The 18,598-nt window shown below is 37.4% G+C and overlaps 1 protein-coding gene across 1 annotated transcript in view; it reads left to right on the forward strand.

Annotated features, from left to right (window-relative positions):
• SecS (Sec synthetase) overlaps positions 1-18,598 on the forward strand; it is an 89,509-nt gene that overhangs the window by 8,690 nt on the left and 62,221 nt on the right. Inside the window, exon 4 of the mRNA XM_090390061.1 lies at positions 15,420-15,578. Coding sequence (XP_090246187.1) covers positions 15,420-15,578 — 159 coding nt within the window. The remainder of the gene's footprint in view (positions 1-15,419; positions 15,579-18,598) is intronic.

Raw genomic sequence — 18,598 nt, forward strand, 5'->3', positions numbered from 1 at the left:
CTGGACAACTTTATATACCACCATCTGCTGGAGGAAGTTTGAACTACAACATACTACTTCAGTTTAAATCTGGTACAAGATTATAGTGCCAGGATGCAGAATTTTGAGCGAAATGGATATGTTTTTTGGAAATTTTTACTGTCTTTTTGATTAATTAACATATTAAATTGTGTTTTACAAATAGTTTAAATAGTCTTAGTCACGTTTGTTAGCTTATTTTTAAATTTAGCTAGTGATTTTGTAAGTTAACGACTTACTGTTTATACTGTTATTGTATTAGTGTTTTGCCATGAATATCATAGCATGTAACGAGTAGTGCAGGGAATAGTAGAGTTTTAATTGTGATAAATAAGTAGCTCAAAGGTTCTAATCACTTGTTAGGCATTTTTTTTTTGTGTTTAGGTAAGGAATTTTTATTTTCTATCAAGGGTATAACTAATTTAACATTGCGATCTTTATAGTATAGCATAACATATATCATTAACAAGTTCAAGATATATGAACTTGTTGCTGTAGTCTGGGACATTTCCATTTAAATACAATTTAATTGATTAACAATGAAAATTAATAATATTAATAAATTTAATTGATTAATTGACAATACTACACTAAGCTAATAAGATTTCTAAATGCAGTGTAGTATTGTCAATTAATCAATCAAATTTATTAATATTATTAATTTTCATTGTTAATCAATTAAATTGTATTTAAATGGAAATTATGTCCCAGACTAGAGCAGAAAAGCAACAGGCATGAAGTAGTGGGAGTGCTGTGGCTCGAGGGAGAAACAAAGAGGTGATTCTGCAATGCATCACAGACTAAAAAAAGTGCATCTTTTGAAATGTTTGCAGGCCTTTCTGGAGCAGAACATGATCCAGCCAGAGAGGATGGCTTTGTGTGTGTAGGTGTAGGTGCAGAGATGTGAAGAACTCAGCCAACTCAGCATTCTGATGGGTGTTTATGAGAGTTTGAAGAGTAGGGTAGATGCCCTCAAAGGAATTAAAATGGGAACCCATCAAACTCTCAGCTGCCCAACTCAATGCCAGAGCTAACTGTTATGCATCAGACAACACAGAGGCAATCTTCAAGTCAGAATGCTCTGATCCCACAGGAGTTAGTTATTGTTGGTGGCTCTATTGTCAGGAAATGGGAAATATGTTGTGCAAGATGGATTGGTGGAATAGGGCCAGAGTATGTCTGCCAGTGGCAAAAGTAGATGACAGTGTAGAGCAGATGTCATCTTTTAACAGCTCTAAAAGTGCTATTATTGTACTTGTTGGCACTAATGATATTAATAGTAGATCTGAAGGCTTAACAAGTACAAGGAAATGTTGACAAAAAGTCACACGTTAGGATTGAATTTGAAAGTGTGCGCAATTTTACCCAGACACGATAGGAGGGAATATATGTCGAGAGTCTTGTCAGTCAATATCCCCCCCCCCCTGGAGAGAATGTGCAAGTCTCATGGGATAGAATTTTTCTCAGCATGGCCTGTGCTTGTTAATAGGAGAGACTGTTTTTACAGGAATGGGATACACTTGAATAGGAAGGGTGCAAGAATATTTTCTGATGCTATTGAGGTAGTGATATATGGGTTGGAAAACTAGTAGCTTGGGGGGGATTCACAGACTGATTCACAGCCTGGGATTTCAGGCCCTGCTGTGGGTCATCGTGGAATAAATGAATACTATTAATTTTTCTGCTATTCCTACAATGTCCATTATGAGACATTGTAGGAATAGCGGAAACATGGTGTCACTGAAACATAAGTGATGCTAAATTGAATATGGAAGGACAGACAGGAGAGGTGGAGGGGTTATGCTCTTAGTTAAGAAGGATATTAAATCTAAGGCAGTGCATCTATTTGACTTGGGTGACGAGTGCACTGGGAAAACACAATTGAGAGTAGGAGTGCATTATAGGCCTAATGACTCTGATGAGTACAATGAATAGCTGTGCAGAGAAATAGAGTGGACCAGTAAATCAGAATGTCTCATAATGGAGGATTTTAACTTTTAAGATTTTGACTGGAATTTGTGGGTTGGGCACTCACACACTAGCAAGACTTTTGTGGATTTCTTGGATGACTATTTTCTACAGCAGCATATTAGAGAGGCAACAAGAGGAAGCAGTACTCTTGATCTGGTTATCAGCAGTGATTCTTCATGCATTAAGAATCTGCATATAAAAGACACACTGGGTGGCAGCAATCACAGTGTACAAATGTGGAATTTAATTAAAGGACGTAACTACTGTCGAGGGTAAAGGTTGCTTTTTTAAGGGTGATTACAGAGGTCTCAGACAGTTTTTAAATTTTGTGCAGTGCGACCAACTGATGATGTTACCAGCAGCAAATCCTAAAGGGAAGTAATCAAAGAAGCTGTTAGGCTTTTCGTACTAAGAAAGAAATACTGTCCAAGTGGACCTAAATGGGTGTCAGATGAACTATTGAGGCATGTGGCAGAGAAGAAAAGTGCATGTGATGCATATAATGATAATATAAATTATCAGGTGATACAGATGCCTGTGGTAGATATGAATTAGTCTGTAATCAAGTCACACAGATGGTTAGGCAAACTAAGGCAGATTATGAGAAGTCTCTGGCAAAGAATGCAAAGAAAAACAACAAACACTTCTATGCTTATATTAAGGAAAGTGGAGGAGAAATCATTGTGAAACACATGGAGTGGATGGAATATATCCAGTATATTAAGGGAGACAGTTATATTAAAGGAGGTAAGCAAACCCTTAGTCATAATTATCAGAGCATCCTTGGATTCAGGGTAGTTCCCTAAAAGGAAGGGGGTTGAATCACTTTGGATCAATTGATGTCTGTTGGTTAATTGTTGCTGACCCTGCTCAGTTTGTAGAAAAATTGAATAGGTATTTTGCATCTACATTCACACATGAGGAATTCTTTAGGGAAGGGGATGCCTGAAGTTTATCAAACTAACGAGGAGCTAAATGATTGTGATAACTGAAAGGAAAGTGGAGGAGAAATCATTGTGAAGCACATGGAGTGGATGGAATATATCCAGTTATATTAAGGGAGACAGTTATATTAAAGGAGGTAAGCAAACCCTTAGTCATAATTATCAGAGCATCCTTGGATTCAGGGTAGTTCCCTATGTACTGCGGATGTGCGAATATATACCTAATTCATAAAGGGAGATCTAAAGGTGATAGGAGTAAACACAGAGCTGTTAGCTCAACGTCTGTTCCAGAGAAAATAATAGAATCAGTGGTTAAAGAAGTAATGCAGGATCATTTGGACAGGCATGCAATTATACTGCAATAACAGCATGGATTTGTCAAGGGGCACTCTTGTTTAACCACTCCGAAGGTTACTATGATTGACGATGGTATATCAAGCTTAATGTCCAACTTTGCAGACGATACGAAGGTTGGCAGGGTTGTTAAGGACACTAATGACAGTACGCTGCTGCAACAGGATCTAGAAAAGTTGAGCAGATGGTCTGAGAGGTGGTAAATGAAGTTTAACATTGAAAAATGTCAAGTACTACATGTGGGAAGCAGTAACCCCAGAGTAACGTATCAACTCTCTGGTACTACACCGACAGTGGTAGAGAACGAAAAGGACCTGGGGGTAATTGTGTAGGCAGATATGAAGTTCTTGGAGAAGTGCAGATGGTCTGCAAGAGTAGCTCATGGTGTCTTGTCAATGATATACAGGAATTTTTCCAGCAGGGATAAGGAGGTGATTATCCCCTTGCATAAGGCAATGGTCAGGCCACACCTTGAGTACTGTATACAGGTCTAGAGGCCTCATTTTAAGAAGGATGTAGAGCTGTTGGAACGAGTTCAGAGAAGGGCAACAAGATTAGTGAATGGAACAAAGGGTTGCTCTTATGAGGAAAGGCTCAAGTTTTGCAAATTACAGTGTCTGGAGACTAGGCACCTGTGAGGTGATCTGATTGAGGTGTATCTTAAACGGTTTGGGCATGCTTAATGCTAATGGGATTCTTCCTCTTGCTCAGAATAATCACCTGAGAGGGCTAAAGGCAAACAGAAGTTTGCCTTTAGCCAGTGGGTAGTTGGTTGGTGGAACAGACTTCCATCCTTCGTTGTGGAAGTTGATAGCCTAAATAAATTTAAGGCTGAGCTGGACAGGTATCTGGAATGAACAGAGGGTTGAAAAGGGAGTGTTTTTTTTTTTTTTTTTTTTTTTTCAGCTGATGCTGCATGAGCTTGCTTTTTTGCCTCATATGCCTCTATTAATGCTAATGCTAATTATGCAGTGACCAAGTAATTGGACTCAAAAAATAATTTTGACATCATATACTTGGATTTCAGGAAGGCCTTTGATACTGTTGCACATAAAATGGCCACCGTAGCCTAGTGGTCAGGCGCACGGGTGCATAAGTACATGTGCCCTGAGTGACGGGGTTCAAGCCTGTGACTGCTGAATACGGTACTGTTTCTTGTATTCTGTCTATCTTGTGAACTCCTCTGACTGTTTGGTCGTCCCAGTGTATAAACAGAAAAATTTAATTTAAAAGACTGCTGTACAAGCTGGAACAATGTGGCATTAAGGGCAAGTTACTGCTATGGATAAAGGGATGGTTAAGTGGAAGAATACAGAGTATTTATCAATATTCACTGCTTTTCATGGATTAATGTTATTAGTGGGGTTTCCCAGGGTTCAGTGCTAGTTTCATTGTTCTTAATATTTATCTATGATATTGAGGAAGGTATATCAGGCTTAATGTCTAAGTTTGCAGATGATACAAAGATTGGCAGGGTTGTTAACAACAGTCATCAGGGCAAGCTGCTGCAACAAGATCTAGGAAAATTAGGTTGATGGGCTGAGTTCTACACTCAGGGTAGTAGACAATGAAAAAGACCTAGGGGTAATTGAGCAGTCAGACATGAAATTCTTTGAGCAGTGCAGAAATGCTGCCAGGACAGCTCACAGGGTTTTGTCAATGATATACAGAAACTTTGCTAGCAGAGATAATCTTGTTGTTGTTTGGTTTTTAGGAGCATTAGCAACTAAGGCCATATTGCTCCGGGATATGCGGTGGTCATTCCCTGATCTTTCCGCATCCTCCATATTTGGTGGTGACGGGCTTGAACCCCGGTCTAATCATGCTACGCACTGCTGCTCCTTCCCACCTGGCTACGGAGGCACCTAGCAGAGATAAGGAGGTGATTATTTCTCTGTATAAGGCCATGGTTAGGCTGCATTTTGAGTACTGTATACAGGTCTGGAGGCCTCACTTTAGGAAGGATGTAGATCTGCTGGAATGGGTGCAGAATGAGCAACCAGATTGGTGAAGGGAACAAAAGGGTGCTCTTACCTAGAAAGGCTTCAGTTCTGCAAATTGCAGCGTCTCGATGCAATTTGCAAAACATGAGATCTGATTCAGGTATTTAAAGCCTTGAATACATTTAGGAAGCTGAATGTTACTGAGACTACACTTGCTGAGACTGCGCCCATGGGAGGGCATAAATTCAAGTTGAGGGAGGATGGTTTCAGAATAGACATGTTGAAGTTTGCTTTGAGCCAGTGAGTTGATTGTTGGAACAGGCTTCTGTCTGTTGTGGAAGTGGATGAGTTGAATAAATTCAAGGGGGAACTAGACAAATTCGTGGAGGGTATGGATACCCATCCATAGCCTTTGATACTGTTGCACGTAAAATGGCCGTCGTAGCCTAGTGGTCAGGCACGTGCGTGCATAAATACATGTGCCCTGAGTGACCGGGGTTCAAGCCTGTGACTGCTGAATACAAGTGAACTGTGTGTGTGGTTTTTTTTTTTTTTTTTTTTTTCTGGCTGATGCTATAAAAGCTTGCATTTTAGTATCATTTGCCATTACTACTACTATTACAAACTCATCGATAATGCCCACACCAGTCCGGGAACTTTATTGCCCCACCTTGTATACATATTTTTACTATACATACTGTAAACAAATGAATACAAAAAAGTCGTTTAAAAAAAAAATGGAAAACCTTAAATATTGAATAAAACTGGAACCTTTATTTCAATGGGGTAAGTAAGAGTATAGGTTTTTTGGAACCTATCCCTGTTATATGAAAACGTGCATGCTGTAACATGCATTTCTACTATGTATACCATTTTTTGGAATGTATGTTGTACTTTACAGCAGAATCTGCTATAATTTCATTTACTGTTGATTCCTGCTAATAATTTGTGTAAACCTTTAAATTTATTCACACTATCCACTCATTAGATGGAAGTTTATTCCAACAATCAGTTATAAGTCTGAATGCAAACTTCCATACGTCTGTTCTGAAACCATCCTTTTTTTTTTTTTTCAATTTAAATTTGTTTAATTGTGTATGCATCATCTGAGAAAGAGTAAAGATGCCATCAGCATTTATCTTACTTATCTTTATATACTTCAATTAGGTCACCATGCAGATGCCTAGTTTCTAGAGATTGCAATATATAGAATCCCAGTCTTTTTTGATAAGAATATTCTTTTTTATCCCCAAGTAATATTGTTGCTCCTTATGAGGCTTCCAAACCTGTGTGCAATATTCCAGATGTAGCTTAATTGTTGACTTATATAGTGGGATAATCATTCTTTGTCCATGCTAACCAAGTTTCTGTATATTATTAATGGAACTCCATATCTGTTTCAGAAGTCTCTATTTTCTGTAGAATTTCATATTGGACTGTACAATTACCTGGGTCTTTTTCCCTATCAACTACCTTGAGTTTGGTTCCACCCTAGTGGTATGTTATTTTTGGAATTACTGCTCCCCAGATGCAAATAAAGAATTACTGGATATATATAAATCAGTAAGTATCTCCTGTGGAGTGCTATTTCTTTTGTGTGGATTAGATTTCATTTTCCACTGTATATTCTCTTTATACTTGAACAAAACCACATAAATCAAAGTAGTATAACTAGTTATTTGTTCTTATAGGAATATCATCATTAACCATATTTAGCATCATGTGAGTTGAGTCATAGTCAAGTGAAATGCATGTTCTGTGGTACTTCTGCATTGAATTAGGCTATGCCATGACGAAAAGCTTAAGAAAGAGGTCGGGTAAATATTTCACTGTTCCTGCCCTGACTTGAATTAGGGACCTTTCACTTGTCAGATTCACTTGATAACCACTAAACCATGTGGAAACTTTTCAAATAATTAGCATTATCAGATGAGATCAAAATGATAGCTTTCATATTAAATATTATGGCATGGTCAGTATGGAAGTACAGTAGTACAAGTAGTACATTGACTGTGATTTGATTCCATGTGATCACTAAACATAAATAATGATGATATTCTTATCAGATAACTAGTTGTAAACTCTGCTGACTTATGTGTTCATGCTGGAGTATAGACAGAACATTTTAGGTAGCACATTAATAGAACAGATTTGTTGTGGAAGTGACACCTGAATAGTTGAAGAGTAGCAGTGCTCACATAGTCAAGTACTGCCTGAATAATATTCAGGCAGTACTCGAATATTGTAATTAACAAGAATTTTAGCATTTTATTAGTTGCCATTAGGAGGGTGGTACAGCTTGTTAGTGTTCAGAATTGCATAATGAAGTGGCAGTGTTTGCCCTACCATGAATTGGCTTGTCATATTTGGTAGCATTACTTTTTCATTGTATTTTACTGAACGTAAGACTTTTGATATAAGTCTGAAGAGACCCATATATACCAAAATATTTATACTGTAAAGGTATACATTTTAAATCCAATCCCTAAAGCCAGCTTTACTGATTGGCTTTATAATATGTGTTCCACATAGATGAGAAACATACATCTTTAAAATTCAGTTATAGATGTGGAGAAACAAATCTATAAGGTTTAGACTTTTTTGTCTTTATGAGGAATTTCAGGGGGTTGGTCCCCACAAATATTACTGGTAGGGTGCTTATGACATTAATTAGCTTTACCTTAGTAAATTTTCAACAGTTTATTTTAGACTATTGCCATTATTATGTAGGCCCTGAAAACTAGTTACACATTTTAGTAATTTCTTCAAGTCAGTTATATTGGAGTTCCAGCGGTCATGGTGACCTACTTGCAATTTTTGGACTGTTTTCTGAGCAGGGATCCTGAATTGGTCATAGATATTGCAGGATAATTTTTCTTCTGTTAATTGGGATTTATTTCTGAAAACATGCAGATCAACCAGAAAGCAAGTGCTGTTAATTGTCATAAGACTGTCATATGTGAAAGAAAAACCATGCTTGGATACTCACCAATGATATATATTTCTGTGATATAAAGTTATAAATTTGATATAAATAGGTAATAAGTAAGATAAACAGGTAAAAAGATGCCAAATCCATTCCAGTTATCCTATTACACTTAACCTTAACCTTCCATCTGATTAAGTGATCAGTATGGATTCCATCAGTGCCAATCCATGATGATATCTTAACTTATCTTGCTCTTCTTTGGACAAATTCAGTTGGAATCTTTGGAGAAGCTCAAGCAATTGCTGATGACATTTCTGAAACTTTTGAATGTGCTTTTTGCATAAAGGTCTTCTAATCAAGCCTCTATTTTATGGTTTGCCTTCTCTTTCTTTGAATTGGGTAGTCAGTTCCTTCTTTGGATTCTCATTGCATGTAAAGGCTCTCTGTTCTTTAATTTATCAACTAATGGTAAATTGGTTGTTCTCAAAGTTCTATTGCTTTAGCCACTTTTGCTCCTGTATATTAATGACCTACTTCCTTAAATCTATGGCATAAGCCTTAAGCTATGAAAGCTATAAAAAGTCACCGTACATGTTGGGCATAGCCTCTTTCTGTTCACAGCTTTTCCAATGTGAATAATTCTCGGGCTTTCTGAAACCCTGTCTTTCTTGCAAGGTGGGGAGAATATATGTCTCCATATGCTCACCTTTAACAACACAGATTTCTAGATAATATCATGCCTCTTTATAGGGGATAAGAGTGATTTATTAACCTCTTTTAATGTGCCACATAAGCATACCACAAATATTGCTTTCTCTGCATCAGAGGCTTTTCTTTTGTTCTTGGCATTATTTTTCTTCTAAACAGCTTATGGCTGTACAAATTACATATCTGCTGTTATGGAATATTATTGGGGAATAGCAGCCCAAAAATAAATTATATACTTAGTGGGGTTGATTAAAAATAGTAGAGGAAGAAAGGGATCTGGGAATTATAATATGGGCAGATATGAAGTTTTCTGAGTGGTGTAAACAGGCAGCCAGGAAAGCCCATGGTGTCCTATCGATGATTTATCAAGCATTATCCTGTAGAGCATGGAGGTCATAATTCCACTGTATGAAGCAGTTGTAAGACCACGTTTTGAATACTGTGTTCGAGTATGGAGACATCATCTGAAAAAAAACAGACATTGAGCTTCTTGAAAGGGTCCAAAGACAGGCAACTGACATGGGCCAAAAGACAGGTGAGATTGGCAAAAGGGCAACCGTACGAGAAAAGACTGAATATGTGGGCTATAGAGCTTTGCAACCAGGGACCTCAGTGATTGATCTGATTAAAGCATATAAGTAGTAGTAGTAGTAGTAGTAGTGGCACATGATGCAAGGAAGCAAGTGTAGGAGCTTATGCAGCATCAGCCAAAAAAAAAAAAAAATCATCACACCATTCCCTCCAAATGCCTGTCCAGTTCCTCCTTAAATTTATTTAACCTATCAACTTCCACAACGACAGATGGAAGTTTGTTCCAGCAATTAACCACCCGCTGGCTAAAGGCAAATTTCCGCACATCTATTCTACATCTGTCCTTTCTTAATTTGAACTTATGTCCCCGTAGGTTCGTAATCTGAACAAGTGGAAGGATCCCATCAGAATTCAGCGTGCTCAACCCATTCAAGGCCTTATAGACCTCAATCAGATCACCGCGCAGGTGCCTAGTCTCCAGCCACTGCAATTTGCAGAACTTAAGCCTCTCTTGGTAAGAGAATCCCTTCATTCCCCTCACCAATCGTGTTGCTCTTCTCTGTACACGCTCAAGCAAATCTACATCCTTCCTAAAATGAGGCCTCCAGACTTGTACGCAATACTCAAGGCGTGGCCTGACCATTGCCTTATACAGAGGGACAATCACCTCCTTTTCCCTGCTAGCAAAATTCCTATATATCATTGACAAAACCCCATGACCTGCCCTAGCAGCCTGTCTGCATTGCTCAGAAAACTTCATATCTGACTGCACAATTACTCCCAGGTCTTTTTCATTTTCTACCACCTTAAGTGTAGTACCACACAGTTGGTACGTTTCTCTGGGGTTACTTCTACCCATATGCAGTACTTTGCATTTGTCAAGGTTGAACTTCAGTTGCCACTTCTTAGCCCATCTGCCCAAATTATCTAGATCCTGTTGCAGTAGCACACTGCCATTACTGTCATTAACAACCCTGCCAACCTTTGTGTCATCTGCAAACTTCGACATTAAGCCTGATATACCTTCATCAATATCATTGATAAATACACAAAACAACAGTGGACCCAACACCGAACCCTGTGGGACTCCACTAATAACATTAGTCCACGAAGAGCAGCACCCATTGATTACCACCCTCTGTCTTCTCCCACTTAACCATCCTTTTATCCATTGTAGCAACTTACCCTTAATACCATTCTGCTCCAATTTGTACAGTAGTCTTCCATGCGCAACAGTGTCAAAAGCTTTCCTGAAATCCAAGTATATGATATCAAAATTATTTTTCGCATCCAGTTCCTTTGTGACCACATCATAATAACCAATCAAATTTGTCAGACAAGACTTTCCCTTAACAAACCCATGCTGTGTTTGAATTATTGCTGCAGTCTTGTCTAGATGATCCTGCAATGCATCTTTAACCAGTGACTCCATTATTTTACCCGGAACAGAAGTTAAACTAACTGGTCTGTAATTACTCGTGTCACCCTTCGATCCACCTTTGTGAATTGGGGACACATTTGCACATCTCCAGTCCGTGGGAACCTCCCCTGAGTCCAAGGATGCTCTCATAATTATGGCTAAGGGTTTGCTTAGTTGCTTTGCCGCCTCCTTTAAAATAACTGGATAGATCCCATCCACCCCAGGTGCCTTTCTTATGTTTAACTTCAACAATTTCTCCTCCACTTTGCTCTCAGTTATTACAAAATCATTAAGCACACTGCTACAATTTGATAACCTTCTTCCATTTTCAAACTGTAATAATTCCTCACGTGTGAATGTAGATGCAAAATACTCATTCAGTTTGTTTGCTATCTGAGCAGGATCATCAACAGTCGAACCATCGATGTCAAGTGGACCAATCATATTCATCCCCTTCCTTTTAGAGTTTATATAAGTAAAGAAATCCTTGCTGTTTTTCTTAGCATCTTTTGCCAAAGATTTCTCGTAATCCGCCTTCGCCTGCCGAACCTCCTTTGTGACCTGATTACAGACTAGCTTATATCAGCCACAGGCTTCTGCGTCACCTGATAATTTATATGCATCCCATGCATTTTTCTTCTCTGTCACGAGTCTCATTAGTTCATTTGATAACCATTTAGGCCTAAACCTTGAATATTTCTTAATCGGTATATAAAGTCTAGTAGCTTCCACGATTAATTCCTTGAATGCTTCCCACTTAGAATTTACTGTTGGTAACATCGTCAGTTGATCCCACTGTACAGAATTTAAAAACTGTCTGAGACCACTGTACTCCCCTTTACGGAAGCAAAAACCCTTTCCTTTACCCCTGACGGTAGTTACCTCTTTGAGTAAATCCCACTTCAGCACACTGTGATCACTGCCACCTAGTGGTTCCTTTATCTGCAAATTCTTAATACACGAATGATCACTGCTGATAACCAGATCAAGAGTGTTACTTTCTCTGGTTGCCTCTCGAACATGCTGCTGCAGAAAACAATCATCCAATAAATCCACAAAAGTCTGACTGGTGTGTGAGTGACCAACCCACAAGTTCCAGTCAATATCTGGGAAGTTAAAATCCCCCATTATAAGACATTCAGATTTACTGGCCCACTCTATTTCTCTGTACAATTGTTCATTGTACTCATTCAAGTCATTAGGCCTATAACACACTCCTACCCTTATTTTTCCTTTCGCAGTGCTTATCTCGTACCAAACTGACTCAACAGAGCACTGTTCATCTATATTAACTGGGTGCACTTCCTTTGATTTTACGTTTTTCTTAATTAACAGCATAACACCCCCTCCCTTTCTGTCCTGTCTATCCTTTCTGTACACATTGTACTCCCCAAATTCCAGTTCTGCATTCCTTATATCTTTGTGACACCACGTCTCTGCTATCCCAACAATATCCGCCTTTGATGTCTTGACCAACACTTCAAATTCATCAAATTTATTTACTATACTTCTAGCATTGGTATACATGCAAGCATACATGCTCCTATGCCTATTCCTTGTTACCCTAACACATCCCATATACCCAACTATTCCATGATGACTGCCATCCGTCCCTGAAACCCCCAACACCCCTCGCTCCAGGTCGCTTCTTATTCTAATAGAAGTTGTGCAAGAATCACCTTCACCTCTGCCTGCGGTTACTGTTAAACTATTAGTCTTTGTATCCCCCCAAACTAGCAGTTTTCCGACCCACCTAACACTGCCTCGATAGCATCAGCAAATATTCTTGCACCCTTTCTATTTAAGTGTATCCCATCCCTGTAGAAGCAATCTCTCCTGTTAACAAGTACAGTCCAGGCTGAAAAAAATTCTACCCCTTGAGCCTTGCACAATCCTTCCAGGGCCGAATTGATCGACAAGGCTCTCATCATGTACTCCCTCCTATCGTGTCTGGGCAGAATTGCAGACACTTTCAAATTCAACCCTATTTCACGGCTTTTTTTCAACAGTGACCTGTACTTGTTGAGTAATTCTGCCGGTCTCCTACTCTTAATATCATTAGTGCCAACGTGTACAACTATATCACCTTTTGTGCCCTTGAAAGATGATATCCGCTCTACAACGTCATCAACCTTTGCCCCTGGCAGACATACCCTGGTCCTGTTCCACCTATCCTTTTTACAAAGGATGTTCCCCGTTTCCCTGACAATAGAGTCACCAACAACAACTAGTTCCTGTGGGACCAGCGCATTCTGCCTTAGGGGTTGCCGCTGTGTTGCGTGATGACCAAGTGCAAGCTCTGGCGTTGATGTGGGCAGCTGAGAGCTTGATGGGCCCCTCAATTTACTTCCTTCGAGGGCATCCACCCTGTCCTTCAAGCTCTCATATAGGCCCATAAGAACGCTGAGTTGTTGCCTGATTTCGATACACTCCTTGCATCGCGCACACACAAAGACATCCCCCATGGCAATATCATGTTCCGTTCCAGAGAGTTCGGCAAACATTTCACAAGTTGCACATTTCTTTAGGCTGTGATGCGTTGGAGAATTGCCCCCCTCAGTTCTCCCCCGAGTCACAGCACTCCTGCCACTTTGTGCCCGTTGCTTTGCTGCTCTAGTTTGGGGCATGGTAGTTTAAATTAAAAAAAATCAATAAATTAAATGTCAGTAGTATTTGAATAGAAACTGTTAAATAGAAACAGTGAAGCGTATTACTATATAATTATGCGTTAGAACTACCTAGCTACCTCAATTAAAAAATTTGAATTCCCTACCACTATATCCAAAAACAATGGCTACAAAAATGGAACGAAATAACGGTTTTACCTATCGTAAGTAAAATCCACAAAAACTCTTTATCTAAATTAAAAATAAAAAATAACCAGCATAACTATAACTATATGACTACGTATTATGTACAATATAAAATAACAATCATGTAAATAACAGGTAAACACTTATCGTTTTTGCAGAGCCTGTAACTGATAGCTGTAACTTTAAAGAGATGTAACTTTAAAGAGATTTAAAGAGATTCTTTAAAGAGATAAGGCTCTGAGAGGGATTAGTAAAACGAATGAAGGCAGAATTTTTACTATTATAGAGAATTTCAGAACTTGAGGGGGGGGGGTATAAATTCAAATTACAGTGGAAGAGGTTTAGACTAGATTGTAGGAAGTTTTCTTTTAGCCAGCGATTTGTTGATTGCTGGAACAGGTTGCCTTTGCAGGTAGTTGAGACTGACAGTTTGAATAAATTCAAGGTCAACTGGATAGTTATCTACGTGAGGAGGGAAGCAAATAATTTTTCTTATATGTACCTGGTGTTTTTTTTTTTTTTTTTTTTTTGCCAGTGTGGCAAAAGCCTGTGGCTTCCTTGCACTATATGGCTATAACTATTACCATTCCCACATCTGGGAGTTGGTGTTCCAAAATCACTCAAATTCCTGAACTATACAGAAGAGGGCATTGATGTTAATTAACCCATTAGCTGGCATGTGTGATATATTTTATACACTAAAAACAGTTTGGAAATTTTTTTTTTTTTTTTTGATAACAAGACTTTTTTGATCTTATTATGTAATACAATGTCAGAATTAAGAATAAAATCTTTTAGAGTTGCTCATTTTAGGTAATTCATGTCTTTTTTCACAAAGGACTGATTGGTAGAGAAACATATCACAAGCCTGCTGTTATTATTTTTTTGCACAGCTACTAGATGATTAATGATCCTTTACTTATATACTCGTATAGCTCTTCAATTTCTGCTGCTGCATGTCATTTCGACATGCAGCAGCAGAAACTGAAGATATTTGAAGATGAATCTGTAAATATGAAAATCTGCAATTCCACCTCTTCCTGAACATGTGAATCAACTAGTCAATACCCATTCACAGTTCAACCCTGACTGAATTATTTTTTTCTCTTCAGCATTTATTCTTTCTGCTTCTATTCTTTGGAACAGACTAACTTATGTATTCCCTAAAAATTATTGGCCATAGCAATTTAAATCTAATGTTAACAAGTATCGGAGCAATATGGCCTTAGTTGCTAATGCTCCTAAAAACCAAATAACAAACAACAAACATTAACAAGTATCTTCTATTGTCTCACTTCCCATTTCACATATGATACTAGAAAGCTGTAGATTGCAATACGTTTCATGTTTGCAATCACTACAAAAAAAAAACTATAGAAATTAGTGATTGTTGTTACTAATTTCTATACTCATCCTTTCTCAGTTTGGATATTAGTAACAACCAATGTCTGTACTGCTACAGAAATTTAATAATAAGCACTGTTTTTTTGGTTTTGATATAGTGCGCTCTTATCAAACTGTCTTAAGCTTAAAATCCGTTAGGGAAGAATTGGTTTTTGAATTTATGTTTAGAGGATTTTTATGCATTAACACACTATATTATTTTATTTCTGAAAATACTTAACAGGAAAAAAAAAGGCAAGTTCTGGGATGGGGACAACAGTAATGAAGCAGTTATATTATGCACTAATTGTAAAGAGTTTGACTTTTAGCATTTTCAATCAACTGAACATTAGAAAAAATATTCCATTATAGTGTAGTAATTCAGTCAATTTTTTTATTTTTAAGGTGTACCGTCAACGTCGTCATGTTTGATTGTTCCAATGGCAACTGGTATGAGCTTGGTGTTATGTTTTTTGACTCTTCGGCAGAGACGACCAGATGCAAAATTCATAATTTGGTCCCGGATTGATCAGAAATCGTGCTTCAAGTGTATTATTACTGCAGGTAAAATGCCACTCCATGTTAATTTTTTTTTTTTTTTTTAAGTAGAATAATTATTTGAGAAAGTTTAATAAAAGATACTACTACATAAAATATTTTATTAGTTTATTGTTATAAAAAGGACGGATTAATACAATTAAACCCAAACAGCCCCAACAACTAAATAAAATTGGCTAAGTTTTGGATTTTTATGTTGAAATTAGTGTTTGGGCAAGGATTTTTGGTTTGGGTCTATAACTTGATTTTATATATATCTATATATATATATATATATCTGATAATTAAAATAAATATGATATTTAAAATAAAAACGTCAGCCAGTAGTACGGCAATAATGCAGATCGAAACAAAACGCAAAATAATATAAAATAAACAAACAAGGAAGGGAAAGTAGAAATAATAGGACAAAAAGGTAGTCGATAATCCCCGGTATAATTTAGTCAATTAAGTCATTAAACCCAATTAATAAAAAAGATATAAATTTAAAAAATGCCAATTATAAATAATTTAGCGGTACCCCCCTCGAAGGTACCAGTTCCAAAAGACGTGAAATATCACCAAAAAAGGGTTAAAGAAACTACCAAAAACTAAAATATCAAAATAATAGACTGACCATCATGCCCCATATCGACAGAGGACCACGAGGCCAATAATGGTCATGGAATCGCTGCATTTCAATCGTCATACAAATCATCGCAAAGGCAGAAATATCGAAGAACCAAACCAACCCTCCATTCTCCGATAGATCAACCAATGCAGAGGATTTGCATGGCGGTGGTCCTTATGCAGCGAAAAATAATCTATAGAACAGACAGCACTCTAGATCAGAGCCACACCACTGACATAATGCAATCTTAACCAGCTTATATAATAGAAAGGAAAGAAATAGATGGCGGCACAGGCACTGCTTATTTAGCATATCAACCCACTACTGCCACTAATTTATATTATGTGAGGTAAAAATTAGGCAAAAGCAATAAAAATAAATAGATATGGCTATGTAGCTATCATTAGAGGCAGCAAATGCACATCCTCCACATGATGCCTAATTATATCTGATAATTAAAATAAATATGATATTTAAAATAAAAACGTCAGCCAGTAGTACGGCAATAATGCAGAGCGAAACAAAACGCAAAATAATATAAAATAAACAAACAAGGAAAGGAAAGTAGAAATAATAGGACAAAAAGGTAGTCGATAATCCCCGGTATAATTTAGTCAATTAAGTCATTAAACCCAATTAATAAAAAAGATATAAATTTAAAAAATGCCAATTATAAATAATTTAGCGGTACCCCCCTCGAAGGTACCAGTTCCAAAAGACGTGAAATATCACCAAAAAAGGGTTAAAGAAACTACCAAAAACTAAAATATCAAAATAATAGACTGACCATCATGCCCCATATCGACAGAGAACCACGAGGCCAATAATGGTCATGGAATGGTCATGGCCTCGTGGTCCTCTGTCGATATGGGGCATGATGGTCAGTTATTATTTTGATATTTTAGTTTTTGGTAGTTTCTTTAACCCTTTTTTGGTGATATTTCACGTCTTTTGGAACTGGTACCTTCGAGGGGGGTACCGCTAAATTATTTATAATTGGCATTTTTTAAATTTATATCTTTTTTATTAATTGGGTTTAATGACTTAATTGACTAAATTATACCGGGGATTATCGACTACCTTTTTGTCCTATTATTTCTACTTTCCCTTCCTTGTTTGTTTATTTTATATTATTTTGCGTTTTGTTTCGCTCTGCATTATTGCCGTACTACTGGCTGACGTTTTTATTTTAAATATCATATTTATTTTAATTATCAGATATAATTAGGCATCATGTGGAGGATGTGCATTTGCTGCTTCTAATGATAGCTACATAGCCATATCTATTTATTTTTATTGCTTTTGCCTAATTTTTACCTCACATAATATAAATTAGTGGCAGTAGTGGGTTGATATGCTAAATAAGCAGTGCCTGTGCCGCCATCTATTTCTTTCCTTTCTATTATATAAGCTGGTTAAGCTTGCATTATGTCAGTGGTGTGGCTCTGATCTAGAGTGCTGTCTGTTCTATAGATTATTTTTCGCTGCATAAGGACCACCGCCATGCAAATCCTCTGCGTTGATCTATCGGAGAATGGAGGGTTGGTTTGGTTCTTCGATATTTCTGCCTTTGCGATGATTTGTATGACGATTGAAATGCAGCGATTCCATGACCATTATTGGCCTTGTGGTCCTCTGTCGATATGGGACATGATGGTCAGTCTATTATTTTGATATTTTAGTTTTTGGTAGTTTCTTTAACCCTTTTTTGGTAATATTTCACGTCTTTTGGAACTGGTACCTTCGAGGGGGGTACCGCTAAATTATTTATAATTGGCATTTTTTAAATTTATATCTTTTTTATTAATTGGGTTTAATGACTTAATTGACTAAATTATACCGGGGATTATCGACTACCTTTTTGTCCTATTATTTCTACTTTCCCTTCCTTGTTTGTTTATTTTATATTATTTTGCGTTTTGTTTCGCTCTGCATTATTGCCGTACTACTGGCTGACGTTTTTATTTTAAATATCATATTTATTTTAATTATCAGATATAATTAGGCATCATGTGGAGGATGCGCATTTGCTGCCTCTAATGATAGCTACATAGCCATATCTATTTATTTTTATTGCTTTTGCCTAATTTTTACCTCACATAATATATATATATATATATATATATATATATATATATACACACACACTGGTGGGCAAAACTTAAGGACCAACACTATTTCTAAAGGTTACAACCACAAAATCAAACGAAACAGCCTGTGGCGATTTGCATAACTGTGGCTGTTCAGTAGAAAGCTGGTGCACATGCAAAAATTTGATTCGTGATGAGAGGGCTCACATAAACAGATAAAAGCAGCAGTTCATCAGTTATATGCAAATTACCAAATGGTGAGCACGATTGTTACACACATTCGATTGATTTCATACAGTGCTACAGACAACAAAATGGCCAGTAGA

Source organism: Mastigoproctus giganteus, chromosome 2, assembly GCF_048544385.1.
Source record: "Mastigoproctus giganteus isolate SK-2022 chromosome 2, ASM4854438v1, whole genome shotgun sequence".
NCBI lineage: Eukaryota > Metazoa > Arthropoda > Arachnida > Uropygi > Thelyphonidae > Mastigoproctus > Mastigoproctus giganteus.